At 37.8% G+C, this 18,805-nt stretch overlaps 1 protein-coding gene across 5 annotated transcripts in view; it reads right to left on the bottom strand.

Moving 5' to 3' along the window:
- Positions 1-390: 390 nt before the first annotated feature.
- Positions 391-18,805, bottom strand: part of arid3c (AT rich interactive domain 3C (BRIGHT-like)) — a 60,799-nt gene continuing 42,384 nt past the window's right edge. For 4 of the 5 annotated variants that reach the window (XM_072714442.1, XM_023823355.2, XM_023823353.2 and 1 more), the window contains 5 exons: positions 8,269-8,452; positions 7,018-7,262; positions 5,881-6,174; positions 4,206-4,295; positions 391-3,533 (listed from right to left, as the gene is read on the bottom strand). In XM_072714442.1, coding sequence (XP_072570543.1) covers positions 3,358-3,533; positions 4,206-4,295; positions 5,881-6,174; positions 7,018-7,262; positions 8,269-8,452 — 989 coding nt within the window. In that variant the 3' untranslated portion in view covers positions 391-3,357. The remainder of the gene's footprint in view (positions 3,534-4,205; positions 4,296-5,880; positions 6,175-7,017; positions 7,263-8,268; positions 8,453-18,805) is intronic. The other variant, XM_023823354.2, reaches the window with a different exon arrangement.

Consider the following 18,805-nt stretch of genomic DNA (forward strand, 5'->3'; position numbering starts at 1 on the left):
GCCACATGATTAATTAAAGCATAATATTTACAGACTGGTTTGAAGCTGTAACAAGTTGTAATTACATAAAAATTGTATACAAAAGAAACAACAGAAGTTATGGAGTGAAAATGTGCATTTTGTCCTGGAAATGGTCTGAAGAACACATTAACTTTATAACATTTTTAATACTTTCATCCTCTTACAAACCTGCTTATCTAGGTGAGAACTGTGGTCCCATAGTGTAATTCAGAAGGTTTTCTTTTAATAATTTTTTTTTATATGTTGCATGTACTGAAAATATTACTTCAAGTAATTATCTTAGTCATATTTAGTGGTTAAATATTTTCAGCAGTTAATCTGAAAAAAGGTGCTTTTAAAATATTTTTTAAAAATCAGACAATACAGAAATTTTAAAGCAGCATTTTATTTCTACTTGTGCTACAAGTCAAAAGGCAAAAACAAACAAAAAAATCTCTTTCACCTGTTTTTATGTTTTAAACCCCTGAGCACCACAATCCAGCTTTCCCATAATGCACTGGATTTATAAAAATAAACAGTAAAGGGGAATAGAAATATGTAAAGCTTCATATACAGCGAGTAAAGCCATAATACTCAATCTATAATCTACCAGCATACCATAGTTACCATAGTTTCTGGACAAAGTAAACATCATACTATTGACACATAACTGAATTTTTATTTTCTAAAAACAATAGTTTCTTATATTCTTTATTTCTTTTGAGTTTTTTTCATTTAACAAAGCTTTTCTTTAATTGCTCGCTTTTGATCTTTGGTTACAAGAATTACAGCGATTGTTCTCGTGTTCACAGTCAGCGATGACCTCTCCAAGTGTCAGTGATCTTCTCTTTTACGTCATTCCCAGTGCACTCACATGAGAGGAAACTGTGCTCTGTGTAAGCGAAGGCTTTGCCAGTGCTTATATGAAAAAAATACATTCCGATATTTACAAAAACGACAACGAAAACAATAACAGGGAAGATTCTTTGTTGCTGGCATCCTACTTTATAAATACATTCGATTTTCCTTCGGGAAATTAACCTTTATTAGCTTTTGTAGAAACAATGTGAAGATAAACCTGTTCAGTTTCAATTATTTAAATCATTCTCTATTCAGAAGTATAACGGGATGCATACTGAGACAGGCAATTTCACAGCTCATGTGAAACACCACACTGTGCTGTGAAAATTTACTTGCTGTGGAATTTCCTCAGACCGATGCCTCCAAAGGAAGTCACATCATGGAGAAATACATAGGAAATTAAGAACTTTTAATTACTTTTGGGTTTAATTACTTTTGAGTTTAAAAACAATGTATGAGTGAGCAAATACAGGTGCTATTCTTCTGTTAATAAATTTCATAATTTAGTATTACTATACATGCTGCTAAAGATACCATACTACTTAATAAGATCATATGAACACTTTTAAAAGGGATTGTTTGAACATAAAAATAAAAGTTACCATCCCAACAATACACTCTTATAAAAACAAACAAGAAATGTGAACAACTTCATTTACTTGCCCTAACTCCCATTGTTTGTTTCTGTGTCAATACTTAATATGTTCAAGGAAAACAGCATGTGTGGACCTATTGATAAAAGACTGGCAATTTAAATCGTGGTCATGTTTGTTGGCACAGTCTAGGACAAATGAGGTAGATGTGCTATCATAGAATATTCCCTTCTTTGGTATAACGTACAATTAAAAAAAATAAATCAGTGATCATGTGAAACACAAATGTTTTTCATGTGGCTTCATAAACAACACAATACACTATGTATATTTATCTGCTTACTCTTTATCTGCTCGAGAGGTAGATTTACAAAGTATCAGTCTGCAACGAAAGTGACACCAGTGATGGTCTTTATGCACAACAGTAGTGAGCCTTAACTGGTGGCTGCACATAATGAAAAACATGTGATTCACATGTTCAGCCAAAATTCCACAGCTTACTGTTTCAGTTGTTGCAATAAAAAGGGGAACAATATCCCAGATCCTTGCAATGGCTGGTCACCTTCACTGAGTCTAGTCCCAATGGATTCTGACTTACTGAGTGGGGGTCCTGCATGTATCTTTGGGGTATGACAACCTGGTCCCTCCTGGACCTTCAGGTTACAAGTGAGTACCATTAATCACCACACCACCTGCTGACTCAGCTCTTAATTCATTTGGCCAAATTAAGCTGTTGATGGAATGCTGACTGTTTCTGGGATACTTAGATTTTTTTTCTTTTTTTGGGGAGGGGTATGTTTGTACTAAGACAAAAAAGTAAGTGCTGCTTTCTTGCTTGATTCTGCCTCATAAAAATGAACTGTACAGCGTTATTCGGCATAATTAAGATTTTGATTCAGGAAATGATTTGAACTGAGTTTAATTAGTACCTCTGTTCTAAACAATTAATTATGCAAACGAACAGCTTTTTGCTATTTTTTTTTTTTTACAAATGCATATGTTACACTGCGCAAAAGGACTTGTAACAGATGTATGAGTGCTGTCTGTATTTTGTAACAGCCAAATGAAGCCTAATTCATTAAGAAGATACTTAAAAAATGCCACATGTATAAAATGCCCAAGCAATCAGGGCATACAAACCACTACATAACAGCACTGTGGTGACAAAAACAGAAATACAGGTAAATGGATGTACAACCCTCACTTCAATCAGGTTCTCACATAGCCCAGCAAGTGTTTTGTGCTTATGTCTTAAAAATATATATTTATTTCTCTGGAATAACTTATCCAAAGTAGCTGCATTATTTTTTTTTAAACATGCATCTGTTGTTAAACATTTTTTTTTGTTATGTTACTAGGCAACAAGATAAGAGTGATGATTTTGTTCTTTGGTAATAGCTGAGAACAGACATTTCCTCCTGGTTGCAATAAAGCCAATGGTAAGCTACTGAAACTTATTGAAACAAATGTACACTCATGCCAACATCACTAACACAGCCAGTGAAATATAACTCGCCAGGCAATAGCTTGTGCAGGGACTAAACATAGCCATCCCCATCTTTTGCCCAGGCAAAGAATCAATAGTTCTCTTTTCCTGCCTCAAGGCTCATCCCTGCAGTTCATTGTTGCTATTTTGTTAGCTTGTGCCTAAGGCCGTTCAATCAGAGATATAATAATTTATATAACATAACCGTTTTCCTTAGTGACCCCCTGCCTCAAATGTAACTGTCTGATTACTCACTGGTTTTTATGTATTACTGTGAACTTGTGAAGATCGGGAGGAGGGGAGGGGGGGGAAATCACCCTTAAAAAAAATCAGTGTCTCTCATTTGTTTACAGGCTGTTTTGAAGGGTCTTTAGACCGAGCAAACAGTCTGCAGGCTGAAGGCAACTTCCTCCACACTCAGGGAGAAACGCTGCCGGCGGTGTGTCCAAGGGCCGAGGAAGAGGACGAGGAGGAAAATGAGGAGGAAGAAACAGAAGGCTGGATGTGTACGTGCAGCCCGGGGCTGTTCTTCAGGCTGCTTCCGTTGCTCCCTGGCATCACTGGGAAGGCAGATTTCCGAGCAAACAGGACACCTGAACGGCAAAAGGAATTCAGCGCAGCCATGAAGATTTCGTTTAAACACAATGAAAAAGCAATGGCAACTAAATCATTTTCTACCCAAAAATATCCTGAGCTATAAAAGTTCACAGCTGATGAACAAACTACTGTGGATATTATTATGGTTCAATCAAAGGAGGGGACTATGTTAACAGCACTTTCCACAGTACGACTGCTTTTTAATTACCTAAAATATCACACATACTTTAATTACAATATAGCTCTGAATGAGTCAGAGTAAAATGGACAAGGACCCTTTGTACCAATGATAATATTAGCGACTTGCAGAGCCTTTGAGACCCTTCTAAGCTGCCTAACCCACCGAATATTCCCAATAGAGCCATACAGCTACATGAATTACCTAACTAAAGGTAATTAAAGCCCTCAGCAGAGACACAAAAGCGCTGTTTCCAGTTAAAACAAGTGGTCTTTCGCCTGGCACGTAAGACAATAAGCCCCATCGACCCCAAAGCTGCAGGCCCAATTTTGAGATATTTAACTTTTTTAACTCTATTGGACTGCCACTTCATTACGATGGATTTTATAGCAAAGACATCAAATTGCGTAGAGGACTAAGTGCAGGGTTGCTGCTATAACTTATTGAATTTCCTGCCTGCAATTACATCAGCAAGCGGTCCTCTATTTACCTGTGTAGACAACTCCATTTATTTCTATTGACATGTTGATGCTGCTAATGCAGTTGGTAGACAGGTTCAATGCAGCCTCTTGTCTATCATCTGTCAGAAAGAAGCCAAATAGGGAGGTAGTAAAAAAAACTCAATATGAACATCTTTTAAAAGGAACACAAGGAGCAAAAAGTGATCAGCATGGAATAACAGTCATAACTCATGAGTGACAGGACTTATGAGGAGTTTATCAAAGGTTGGGAAGAAAGATAACTATCTAAGAGAGAGTAAAATCCATTTACAGTGGCTAGTTATTGCTATAAAAAGTAACACAGGAAATGGTTTTGCATTAATAACACGCACGTATTTTCCATGATTTATTTTTAATGTTCAGCTTTCAGTACAGATGGGTTATATATGCATTTAAAACACTTCAGTAAAGACAGAAATGTCTTTTGAAATCTGACTCTTTGGAATAACAGAAGCTTTTAGGAGACGAGACATGGCCAGTTTGTAAAATAAGTCCTTAAGAAATTATTTGATTTGTTTTGAAAGAACAACAATTTCTTTCTAAATTTATTTAGAACTGGAAGTACTTTTGCTTAACTCCATACATGTATAAACTAAATATAAATAAGGCAATGTAACTATGGACTTTAAATCATAAATATAAGAGCAGCCTCAACATCTGCAGAATTAGTCATTAAATTATGATGAACTGTTATATTCCATATATGCCATAGAACATATTGCTGAGAGCACCGCTAAAGCACCACGCTCGAGGCAAACGAAAAGGCAAACGTAACCAACCCAGCTCACAGACAAAACAACAGAAAACAATCCAAGAGCAACAATGAGAAACCAAACAGAATCTCCACCAAACAACAAACCACTCCAACAGGGGCAGGTGTAGTACCCAGTGATTAGTTTATGTCACTGTTTCTCAATCCCGCCCTCGGAAACCCCCAGACAGTCTACATTTTTGCTCCCCCCCCAGCTCCCGGTGGAACGTCTGAGGGTCCCTGAGGACTGGTTTGAGACGCACTGGTTTATGGGGTGCTGCACTAAACAAATTTGGCTGGTTATTCCTAAGTCTAAATTCACATACAAGTCTACTGTCAAAAAGCAGAATCAAGGCTCAATGAAACTGCTTTTATTGTTGAAACACTAAATAATACAGCAACACTGTCTGAGTTTGTCACCAAAGGAAAAAGGTAACTGCTGTTGACTGAAAAGGAGGTTCCGGGAAAGAAGCGTGTTTAAGGAGGACTCAAGAGAGGATGGTTGGTGGAGCAAGGGCAAAAGACAAACTAGGGCATGTTACTAAGACACAAAAAACAAACAGATTACAAAAGCCAAACTACAAACATTTACAGAACACCGTCCAGACATGAAAGTAAAGTCTTGCACTCCAGTAGGAAGTAGACTAGGCACCATACAATACTCACTGCTCAGTGTATATGGAGACTTCCTGTTTAAATGAAGTCCCAGGTGATACAGGTATAACACCATACCTGTCAAAGTGCTTCCTTTATCGATCTTTGTAGTGTACAATTAATTGCTTTGTTTTAAAATAATATGGAAGAATGTGGAAAAAACTGCTCCAGGAATGAAGAGTAGAGTCACACCATGTCACCGCACCCTCGCGTTCTGGCTGGAGTTACTGACAGCCGCATTCTGCAATCTCCACACTTACCCCTGCTGTTAATCTTGATGTTCATGGGCAGTTGCGTCGCCATTGCTAACAGGTTCTGCTGCAGGGCCTGCTGCATGATGCGCTGCTGCTCTTCAGCCATCAGCATGATCTTCTTCTCCGGCGGCTCACCAGCTTCCAGCTTCTCCCGTAACTGCTCAAATGCGGATAGCTGTGCGGCGGCGGCGGCTTGGGCAGCGGCTTGGGCAGCGGCGGCCTGCGCTGCTGCTGTGTGATGTCCGACTAGGGAGGGAATAGAGTGGCGAGCGGACATGCTGCTGGAGAGCCCCACGTCTTCTGGAAGAAGTTACAAAGGACATTACAGACATGAAAGCAATGCATTGCGGCAAGGTGACCTGGGGGCCATTCCATGAAGCAGGATTGCTCAGTTAGCTGGATTAACGTAAGATAGAACTCATGATCATCAAATAAGAGTTTAGGTAAGTAGCATTCCTATTAGACTATCTTGACTTCTATCTCAAGTTAATCCAGCTAACTCAGAAATACTGCTTTGTGGAACAGCCCCCTGGAATGCATGTAACCCAGTGAGGGCAGTTGACCTTGCTATTCCTCTTCAGGCCTATATAATTTTGAGATGTATTTTGACTGATGTTTCACCGCTTAACACGCCTGTGCAGCTGGTTAAAAATGATAACTTTATGACTTTATTTTTCCTAACAAACAGATCAGTGAATCAGATCTCATCCGGTCGGTGTGGGATTGAGATTCAGGCAGGATGAGATAGGATGGAAAATCATCAGCCAGGGTTTAGGGAAGTCCCACAAGATGTATCCTCTCAGAAGCTGTGACTGTGCTGCTTAAACACTGCAGCACTGGCACAACATTTCAAAAAAAAAAAAAAAAAATCTGTTCTCATAAAAATGTGGGCCTCTTCTGGGCAACTAGATGTTATGCTGGATGAGTATGAAATGAAAATATGAATTCTTTGCAAAACCATCAAACAACAGCTCGCATTGGTGATACAGATATTTTTTCAGTATGTCGTGATCTGGGATATGACTTTTACCCAGTCAGCATGTGGAAGAATTTTAAAAGAACACAAAAACATTCTTCTCTGTCCTTCATCCTGCCATAATGAATGCCCACTTAAACCCGGATAAGGGGAGTCACTCTCCGTACCTTTCTTTATGGATATGGCATGGGCTAGGTGGCTGACGTTCGGGCTGCCCATGGCCATGTGGGACATCTGGATCTTGGGTGAGGAGAGGACACTGGGAGTTCCCACAGGGGAGTAGCTGAACACCGCTGAGCTGTAACTCTGCCTACGACCCTCCCGCCGATTGCTGTCGATAGCTGCCTGAAGCTCTCCAGGGGAACTCAGTCCCCGCTTTTCACATTCATAGGGATAGAGGTACTTCATATACCTGTGGGATTATAATAAATAATGTTCAGAGCATCCATCCATCCATCCATCCTTCACATCCTTATCCCATATAGGGATATACAGTACACAACTTGTCCTTGACATATCCCAGAAACTACAGGATACAAATCATTGCGGCACCCTGGACATGATCCTATTAACAGATGATCATGCTATATTTGCCATTTGCACAGGTATGAATGCAGGTACATTGGAATCAGAGGCATAATAACATGGTTAGATGCCCCCTACTAGCCGCAGTGGAACAGAGGCCCCTGGGTTTCAGCCTGGGTAAACCCATGCATTAAAGCACCCCCAATTGGAATGCTTCTTTTCACATATCTCATCATGCTCTCCACTGAGACATACACCCACTTATTTACAGTTCAGAGTGAAGCCTGGGATGCAAGAACAGGGTGAGGCCATTTATTCATTTATTTGAGAGATTATAGTGTTTTAAAACTCATCTTCATAGAAGATGTTTTGCAACAGAGGTACTTAGTGCAATCATGTTGCCAAAGCTGTGTTAAACTAATCGTTTATGAATCCTTGGAATTGTGCATTTACTTGTGGTCGACTGACATTAAATAACTTATTGGCTTCTCCAGGAAAGATTTAATAGCTTAAATTATAGGTATGGTGATGAACTTGCACAAACATGCTCCCTTTTTTATTTGTGGCTCAGGTATGCCAAGCATCAGAGCATAACTGCATTAAAAATGACAAGGCACATAGCCAAGTTTTTTGACATTCTGGAAGATTTATGTATTTTTAAAACATAAATGCCTAATGACATTCATGCACAATAATGATTCACACAGCAATAAGAAATTTTAATCAGCAAATACAATATAACTTGAAATATAAATAAATATTAGTATTCTTTATTACACAGTACATTTAGTTTTCACATAATATATATATATAGAGAGAGAAAACATACATTATATCAAGAGATTTATTTTTAGTTTCATTTTTAATTTGAGTAGGTCGACGGTGATACTCACTGTGTTCTGAGAGTGAAAGCTGCACTGGTGATAGAGGTAGGAAGGTTTAGACCTTTAGTAATCTCACGCCATATCTTCTTATTGATGACCTCCACTAAGCCGCCTTTTTCTGTGACAAGCTTGTAGAGAGTATACAGATCCAGGACCTGCTTGGCCATGATAGGAATACGATTCACGGGGGTCCCTGCAGAAGCAAACACGATATCCACAATCAATGCCATTAACTTCAGTCCATCGACAGGCATCTCTGCTGGTTATAAGGCCAATTAATCTAGGCTAAGTAAAATGTCTGACAACCCCACTCATTCGTTAATGGGAAATGTCAGTTTTAAAACCTACATACAAAATCTGTTTCCTCAATTAATTGGCAGGAAAAAAGTCAGGGTGGCTGTTTTCTGTCAACAAGAGCCGGGGAACTTTCCACAATACTCTTCCTTTAAGCAGTAAGCACTTCAGGCGTATTGTACGTAGATTTTCATCTAAATTTGTATCAAACGCATCACAATTCTGAAAATAAATTATACTAAATAAAGATTGTGGCAGTGTAGATAATAAATCTGCCTACGTCTGTGATTACACAACTATTTCAGAAATATGTAGTGATAAATTTACATATTCAAAGTCATGAGAGTCATGCTAGATAAATTGTCATGTTAAAAAAACAATTACAGGTAAAATCCTCAGTAACATGTTCTTCGGTACTATAAAAATTCCAATAATAGAGGCAATTCAATACCACAAAATTTGATAAACCACCTGGTCTAAAATGGAAGGGTGTGACCGCTGGTTACGTTGGAAATGCTACCTTCATGTGGGAAGCATTAATTACAGATAATTACTGTGGTCGTATATGTATTTACCCATTACATTGCACAGTTGCACCTAGGAAAAAAGGCACAAAAGGCAAACTCATCATGATTCTACGTTTAAATCAGTCTAAAGAGCAGTAAAAGGCCTCAGTAATCCTCCTTTAAGAAGAGCCTTAGATCGTCTTAGAAAACTCAGCTTGTGAGTAACTACTCAGTCTATTCCATCAGGCGTGCACCAGGTTTCACAATAAAATATATAATTGTATTTATTAAGCTGGAATGTTAATATATATTGTTTTACTTTGGAAGCAGAACAGAAATATTGTACTGGCATCACAATCCAATCTCACTCAAATGTTATTGCTTAAACATAAAAATTTAATCTAACTCAAAAACAAACACTATTTCAAAGGTCGTTCGTTTTGCATGACTGGTAAATGTATTTTTTCCCTTTATTTTCTACAGTATTGTAAATTAAGTCCGTAAGAAGAGAAGACATTTTCAATACAAGTCCAAGAATGAATTGCAAGCAATGACAAGCACATCAAAAATATTTACACTCGCTGGGAAACAGCACAGCTGCTGCATTAATTAGCACAATGAAACGACAAACCAATAATTTCCCCTTGTAACCTAATGCGAGTTGTAATGTGCGAAAGGCCAGCCCCTTCATGAGATACACTAGACAGCCTGACCCTGAGATAATTAACCTGCATTTTGCTGATAGAGTTCTATTGTGAACATCGAATTGACCATAATAGCAATCAATAACACAGAAAATATAGCGCAAACAAAAGTGATGTGGACAATGCAGAGATAATATGTGGGAGCAGAAGTATTGTCTAATGTGGCTAAAACACATCAATCAGGCCTGGTAATTACGGCTTCATTTTCCAGCACTGACATGCTAAAAGAGACACTATTAAAATAAAAGATTTATTCGCACTGTCCCTGAAGACAATGCTGGCACTAAATCACCCAGTAACAGCATTTGCTTTCCACTGCTTTTTTCTATTAAACATTCTCTTAAACTATCTATTAATCATTCGGATTAGTGTCTAAGTGACATCAAAACTAGAATGTTAAGAGAACTTGGGAGGTTAATTTAAAAGACTCATTTGGAATAGTTAATAAAAGTTACATTTCCTGTCTTTTTCTCAATATTCTCTTCAGATTAAACATTTTACAGTGAAAGCTAAGGGTGATGTGGTGCTTCTGTAGTTAGCACTGTTACCTTACACCTCCAGGGTTGGGAGTCTGAATCCCCAACAAAATGCTCAACGTAGATCTATATATCAGTCTGTCTTCAATGACCAAATGTGCTATGTAGGTTCATGATGAGCACATGTGACTGCAGACTGAGGTCTGACAGCTGGAGCTGTCTGGGTGCACATTCTCTGACAAGGTGACTGCCTGACTTGAGTGTTTCAGAGCCAATCCTCTGTACTGATCCAGTTTCCTTGAATTGAATACAGGGAATATCTGGAGGGACACGGCACCTTAACTTCACACGTGAATTCTTGGCTTTCTTTCAGGCATACACATGGGCGCTAGGATTAATGCAGCAGCGACCTTTCATTTCCTGCTGTGCTGAGCAGAAACCAAAATGGCTGAGAGTAGGTCATTTAACTGGAAAAAGTAAAGGAAAATGCATTTACAGCAAAGCATTATTTATATGAATGCACCAAATAATGTTATTGACTGATGAAACACAAAAGCATAAATCCATCTTCCATTCCTGCCTATGTTGTACAGAGCTGCAGTGAGCGTGTACTAGAAAGCACAAGGCATGAATGAGGGGACATCCTGGATGGGATGCCAGTCCAATGCAGGGCCCGCACTCACACATCATGTACCATTACGAGACATCAATGCACCTAATCGCTTCTTTTTGTACTGTGGGTTTCCAGGGTCAATGGTCAAACCCTCAACACCAGTGGTGTGACTCTACACCGCTAAACACATAGCGACCATGCTACCTGCACCCGACACAATATCATGATGGAAAACACAAAGTTATGAGGATTTTTTACTGTACTTTAGGTCATTTTCCATTCATTCAGCAAGTTCCATACTTATTGAATTATAATATGTAACTTATTTGGACAGCTGAAATGTGCAGGAAGGGTAATTAGTAATGCACTTACTGCTGTCTAATTTATTGTCATGTGCAGTATTCGTCCAATTACGCATATCCTTTTGAAAGTTACTGAAAATGCATTTGGAGAAGTCAACATCTTGTTTAAATATTTTTGGATATGTCCATATGTATGCTCACCAGGCCAAATCAACACAATAATAAAAGGTTTAAGGTTTAATTCCGCAAGCGAACATGGATTATGCACATGGCATTGTAGTTCAGGCCAAGGTCACGTAAACTGAAGGCTGTTCATTTGAGTTTGAAAAGAAGGATAACTAACCAGAACTGAAACATAATATTTTGCTCAACGCTGTGGTATGAGTCAATTTAATGCTATAGGACATTCACAAATTTAACATATAACATGTAACAAATGTAATGCATATAACATGTAACAAATGTAATGCTGGATCTCAATTTGTAGTATAATACTGAGAGCGTACATTTGAGAAGCTTGTGTTAACAGAACAGATTTTATAGGAGGTTTGGCTGAAGGTTTCGTTGACAGGATGTGCACTAGTTACCCTTAGCTGTCTAGGGAGAAAGGGGTGTTGGGGGGGGGGGTCTGCAATTTGCCTTGGCTTGTTTGTGGACATCCGGGAGTCTGTGCCCATTTCCAGGACATTCCCGGACATTCCAGGAGAGTTAGTGTCTGTTTTAGTAACTGCTACAGAGGGAAATAATCAGCTAGGGGATAATCTGGAACTGTGCCTTCGTTTGTGTTGCTCTATTTTTATATCGGCTAAAAAAGCCACAATTTAACAGTATTCAATATTATGATGGTGGCAATTATCGTTATCAAAAGCAAACAAACAAACTACCAAAAAACATAAACAAAACATTTACATGTTTTGCAGTGAAGGAGAGCAACTGAATGTATATTCATTGCCTATTTATTGAAATAAATATTATAGCCATAAGAAATTCTGAATCTATGCAGCAATATTTACTGTTCCAACCAGCCACAATTAAACGATTAATGCAGGCCATTTTAAGACAATGACAGTAGCATTGTTCTTCAAGCAGAATAAACATATCTATAGAAGTCAGAGGCATCTGACAGATCTTATGTGGTTAAATTGCATAAATTTTGCATTTAATATTAATTTGGCGCGGACTAAAGACCAAGTATTTTTTTAATTAGCAGTGACAACATAATATTTTATATGAGCTATGAAGGCTCATATAAAAAAAATAATTGTACAGAAAGTATTGAGGAAGAGCCAGATGCCATCTGAATGAGATGGAAGCCAGAGAGTGAGCAGAAAATGACAATGCATCCATGTTACACTGTGGTCAGATAATGGAGTTATTGCTTCATTGTCATAAATCGCAAAACACAGTACAGAAGTGGCATTGGGACAATGTCCGTGTCCCTCAATCCATAAAAAAGAGTGAGAGAGCGAGCTCCAGAGGCATTTCTCTATGGCTGCTTTAAGAAGTGAACTAGAAAGTCAAGCTGGGGAGGATGTTAGCGCCCTTCACAGACAAATCGATGCGAAACAGCTCAAAAGACACGCAGCCCACTGTGGAAGAACCTCAATAAAAATATGAGAAATAAAAACAAAAAAAAAAAGAGAACTTCACACATTTTCTTTCAGGAATCTAAAAGGACCACTCCTTAAATCAAAACAGAATTTTAAAAAATACTATCCATGTATTTTATATAATATTAAGAATTTATCTTTAAAAATCGTGAACCTCTTCAGTGTGGTGTAATAAAACATGAACTCATGTGTCTAGCTCGCGTTTTTAATTTTTAATTTTTACCAACAGTCATATGAAATCTCAAACTGGGGCTGAAAAGTCCAAGGTAACATTTGACAATAAATAAGCTAAGTGTCATTACTTTGTAGCATTTTAAATAAATGGACATGAGTCAAACTTTTGCCAATTCTATAAATATGATGAAACAAACACAGCACTAATCTGAACAAGAAAAAAAAAGACAGACCTAGACAGCTTTATCTCAGTACTGTTTTTGCCGAAAGGTATTCTGTCTTGTCACTTTTGAGAATAATTTTAAACACACCTTTTGTTAAAGTTTGCTAAGAATTTTTGCCTTCTAACAACAATTGACTTAGCGGCCATGAAACTGTCCAGTCTTTCATTCCCTTTGTTGGTATTCCCAGTAATTATGTAGAAACAGAAATTCACTAATTCAACAGAAAATGCTGATGCACCGAAGGCCAAAATCAATTTATACTAAGAGCTTTGAGAAAACAATCTATCAAAACGGATATTTAACAGAACGTAAATGCATTTTTCCATCCTGGTTGATGGAGGACTTCGGGCACATTAAGGGGATTTATTACTACTTCAACAAAAGCAAGACAAAACCTACAGCTTTGTCACGTCTCTTGCTACTTTCGGTACTCAACACTATCTTTTCAGTAGAAATGACTTTGGCTTTTTGTTAGTTTCATTTCTGCGAGATTCCTCTCAAGTGAAAATAACCTGAAAATGCAATAGAATTCTATTTAGCGAATTACATTTACCAAAACTATTGACTTATTTGCATGATTTAGGAATGCATTGGGTTTACATGAGTATATCTTTTTTATCCATTTTTTAAGGCCACATTATCCAAAACATATCTGTTTATTAATTTCTAAAGGGTTCATTAATAACACGAATAACTTGTGTCTAAGCATACAATCTTTGTTCATTAAAACAAACACAGGTTTCTTTGGATATAGAGTAAGACTATAGTCTTATGAGACTGAAACGAGTTATCACCTTGTACACTCTGAATGGTCCCTGTGACAAACGCTTTGGCATCTTATGATTGATGATTTCAGGGGCTAGAGGACACAGTTAAGGTCACTGACCCTTTGACTGAGTTGAGTCTATGGGGACACAAGGCAAGAATTCACTTTCATGCTGCAGAACCGCTGGAAAACCTCTGACAGGTTTTGACAGACAATTTTGCACTTGAGACAAAACTATATACCAAGTAGTGTTACAAAAAAATTAAGTGAAAATGTAGCATTGCTGAAAATGAGATTGCCAAACGGAACCTGCCTGGCAGCAAAACATCTCGTAAAGGTGTAATTAAATTTACAATGAAACTGACAATGTTTCCTTGTCCTCGATGAGACCTAACAGATTACTTAGGGTCTGAATTAATTCCCCTCCTCACCCTGGGAGAAGTGACCGTAACTTAGCAGAAACCCACAGGTATAACTGAGGGCTCAATTAAAAATGACAAAATAGCACAAACAATTGTAAATAATAAATAAGCATTTTACACACCAACAAGCAGAAAACCAATATTTATTTACAAATATTGAAATGCACAGAGATAACCGAACTGTGCGGTGTGCATTACAAATAGCAATACAACATTAAATTCAATAACCTAATTTCCCTGCCTTCCCAAATGAGAACTATAGTTTATCATATATGATATACATAATGTTTTACAATCAGCAGTGCTGTGCAGAGATTTTTTAAGGGACAGGAGCTTGACTATTTTGTGTGATTTAAAAGGGGCACTGAGAACCTCAAAGGGGGGGGGGGGGTATCGTCAGCTCAACCCCCCGCATGTGCCTAAGAATCAGTACACTTAGTGACTCATGTAATTTAAAAAGTCACTCAGAAAACTGTCCCATGCTGAATTGGGATGCTTGGACCATTGCAGGTATGTTTGTGTATCTTGATAATCCACACACAGTGTGGTTAATAGTTCTGTCACACACCTTCAGGGTTTGGGTTCAAATTCCACCTTTATGCTGTGTGTTTGGACTTAACATGTCCGCCCCCCATGTCACACAGGTGTCCTCTGGATACTCCGCCTTCCTCTCACAGTCTGAAAACACGTAGACATGCTAACTGATGTGTAAAAAGTGCCTGTACAGGAGACCCGCACCCCCGGTTGAACCTGACCTGGATAAGCAGTTAGAAGATGGAAGGATAGATATTTACACACCTTCACATAGATGGAAAATGAATATTACCATATAAGCTGCAGAATCAGATACGGTGAAAGTAATCATTCATGAACAGCCACTTCCAGCAACACAGTTAATCAGGTTTACTTCACAGGACCTTTCGCCTAGGCCAAAAATCATCTGCTCTTAATCAATAAAACCTTACCATAGGAAATCTGTATAGTACATTGATCTGTACAACCTTTTCCAATTAAAATGAATTTGTTTTGTAAGTGTAGTTTATCAAAATCACAAATGCAAATAACCCAAAACAAAAATATTTCACGATTAGATGCATATTCTGGCAAGCATATTTCATCATCATTTTGGAGCAGGAAGGTCAGTTGTGGTGATTTTGTAAGAAATCCTATAGACTCTCTTCAGTGGTTTGATAAGCACAACAAAGTTATATAAATATATACACACACACATGGTATTAATGTGGTTATGTACTGAGTTTTTTTTACTTAAAAGATTAAATCTGACTTTATAATATCAAAAATGATAAATATAATAATAATAATAATAATAATATAATAAAATATATAAGATCAAAATATAAATATGCCATTTACCTTTTCATTGATAGCCCAAGGTCATTCTATTTATTAATATTAATAAAACAGCCATAAAACTTTAGTATACAATAATCGACATAGAGGAATGAGGGTCACACTGAGTTATCTCATGGCAACCCTGAATTGATAAGCGCTTATGAAAGGTAAACAGATAAAATGTAATCATAGCATATCTGACTAAATCTGGTCCAGGGAAATCATTCAGCTTCTTGGTGTTGATTTTGTTTGCCTGTCTTGTTTCTTGAATGGCAGCATTTCATTTTATTGAGTTCACATGGTGGACATTTAAAAGTCTGCAGAAAGCAAATGAAGGCTATGTGCATATAATACTGTTCTGTTTGTTAGAAAAACATTTACCATTTCTGAATGAGCATTATTTTCTTTTGAGTTGTATGTTTGTTATTCCAAGCAGCACATTAAGAAAAGACCTCATGATGTCCCTGCCTTGATTCCCCCTAACCTGGATTTGACCAACTTCAAGCCCTGTCTTCTGTAAAGACACCATCTTTAATTCTATTGCAGGTTTGCATTTTGATCAAGTATGTTGGATTGCTAATTCTGACCACCAGTATCCTCACAAAGCTAAGGCATTTCTCAGAGCATGTAGGGCAAAGACACCTGTCATCAGAGGTGGAAAGTTCAGGTTCAGAAAGTACAAATACAGACCAAGATTTTGTTCCAACCAACCAGTTGAGAATAAAGAGCCACATACAGAGTACTCAACTGGTTGGTTGGAACAAAATATCAGCCTAGATTTGTACTTTCTGGGCTTGAACATTCCACCTCGGCCTGTTATGTTGGTCTACCTTATGTGAGCTTATTATCTGAAATATGTTGTGAGCCATAAGAGCCACAGTTATATGTGATTACAAGCCAAAAGACTGGAAAGAAAAAATCAGTGGCTTAGGTGTAGAATGTAGGTGCCTTTCACTGCAAGAATGATCATTTGTGTAAAATCATAGTTGCAGATGATTATAATCGTAACAATCCCTCTCAAATTCCAAAATAAATAAATAACAACAAACCCAAACTATATGACCTCTTCATTCACAGAGGTGTTCAAATGTGGTTGAATTACTGGTGGTATGAGTGTGTCCATAGGTCAGTGCTACATGTTGCTACATGTATAGGTTACTGGAATTCCGACAAAAGGCTGTTTAAAATCTTGCTCCTGTAGCCCATTATAAATCTTCCAACAAGGCTTTTTCTTCTCATGCTCATCTTCAAACAACCAGCTGCAAAATCTACAAATGACTTTCTGCCATGCTGTCAGGAATGCCTGATAGAACCTCCTTTGAAATAATGTCACTTCAAACTGTTTATATCATAATTAATGTGTTTCAGAACCAACGTTTCCAGCACTTTTGTTTGATTGAGTGATTGAATGGCAGTGCGAGACTTGAGCTACATTTTCAATATTGTGGCACAGATTTCTATCTGAATGAATCAAAACTAGCTGATTCTGAAGTACCAGCAGTACAGCACTCCTGTCTATAATAAAAAACACGGCACTTTTTCCAGTAACAATGCAACATGGCGTAACATCATGTAAACCCAAGAAAATGAGAAGTCACTTTTTTCTTTCAAACTTTCTATATAATAATAAAAAGGAGGTGACATTGTTTTTATTCAAACCTTACAACATACCCAGTTGCCAAAAATGAGGGATTTATTAGCCAGTATCTGCAGCATTATGAGCGTCAAAATCACTGATTCTGCTTAAGCCACAGTTGTGAAGATAAGCTCTGCGCTGCTCTGAAAAGGGACAATGACATTTTTCAGGTCTGTGAAAATTGAAGAGCTTTTGTTAACATAAATATTGTTGAACTGAGACCAGAAAACCAGGTTAAGTGATGGTTCCAGCAAAGGAATGGAGAGCTGAGGACTTGATAGTAGTGAAATGTGGCCCCTCTCAAACCAAAAGTCTAAGATGCGGGAAACTGGAACACATGAGAGAGCCACTTCAGAAATACTCTACAACTCATATACTCATTATTAAAGTAAACAATTATCTTTTGTATGACTATACTGTATAGAAAATATGCATTAAAATGTCCACTGCAAATTGACTTATAAAACAGATTCAGGCTTTAAAATACTTGATTTTAAAATAACAAACAAATATAAGTAAATAAATGTTTGGAAGAAAAATGTGAATTTCCAGTACAGCAATATTCAGTGCCATGGAATCTATGAAAATCTTAAATCCCTTTGCAAATCAGAAATTATATTAACAAAAATAGCACACTTACTATGTGGGGGGACCAAAATAAAATAACACCTTTTTCTGATGTGAGCTCTATGCCTTCCAAAATAGTTCCATCATTGTTTGCTTTTTACGATCTGGTGCCTGACTTCCTCATATTATGCAGGCATCCCTTTGGTGTGCTTCATTTCCCTAGCAAAATGACTGCGCCTCATTCAAAGGGCATTTTTGTGTGGGAAACCACAAAGATAGTTCTGCCCAGTGCTCAATAAAGCTGAAAATTGATTATGTTTTGCCAGGAAAACATAATTCCAGGATGTCCACTTCCACTCTGTGACAACTTGTGTGCCCCTGGAACTGTTTGTACAGACCCTCTGGGGTATTTATAAAGCAAACAGTAAGGACACTCATCCTGATAGCGCAGGGAGATGCTGTACCAAATGCCATCAAATCTCTCTTGTCCAAAAACCGAAGCTGAGGCTTTGCAGAAAGGGAAAGCACACCTTTGACAAGTGGGTCACCCCAACACAAGGCTGCATTGAGCTAATGAGTTTCTGTAGCCCTTCATTGTGGAATCACTGATCTGTTTTTCAGTCTGACATAATAACACTCAGACATGCCATACAAATGTGAATTATTATTTTTGTTAGCTCTTTTGGACTTAATTTTGGAGTAAAATCCTGTCCTCTGTTCAAAACATATAACTGGAATAATGGTAAAATGGCAGGCAGTGGGACCACTTTTGGAATAAGAAGAAAAGCAACCTTCAATTCTCTGAAACGGGTCAAGTGACATGAAATGAAAAGGAATTCCCAGGGCAATATGCTGTTGTCTACACTTGTTCCAAGAGAAGCTAGCAGACAGGAAATTAA

Source organism: Paramormyrops kingsleyae, chromosome 7, assembly GCF_048594095.1.
Source record: "Paramormyrops kingsleyae isolate MSU_618 chromosome 7, PKINGS_0.4, whole genome shotgun sequence".
NCBI classification, from domain to species: Eukaryota; Metazoa; Chordata; class Actinopteri; order Osteoglossiformes; family Mormyridae; genus Paramormyrops; species Paramormyrops kingsleyae.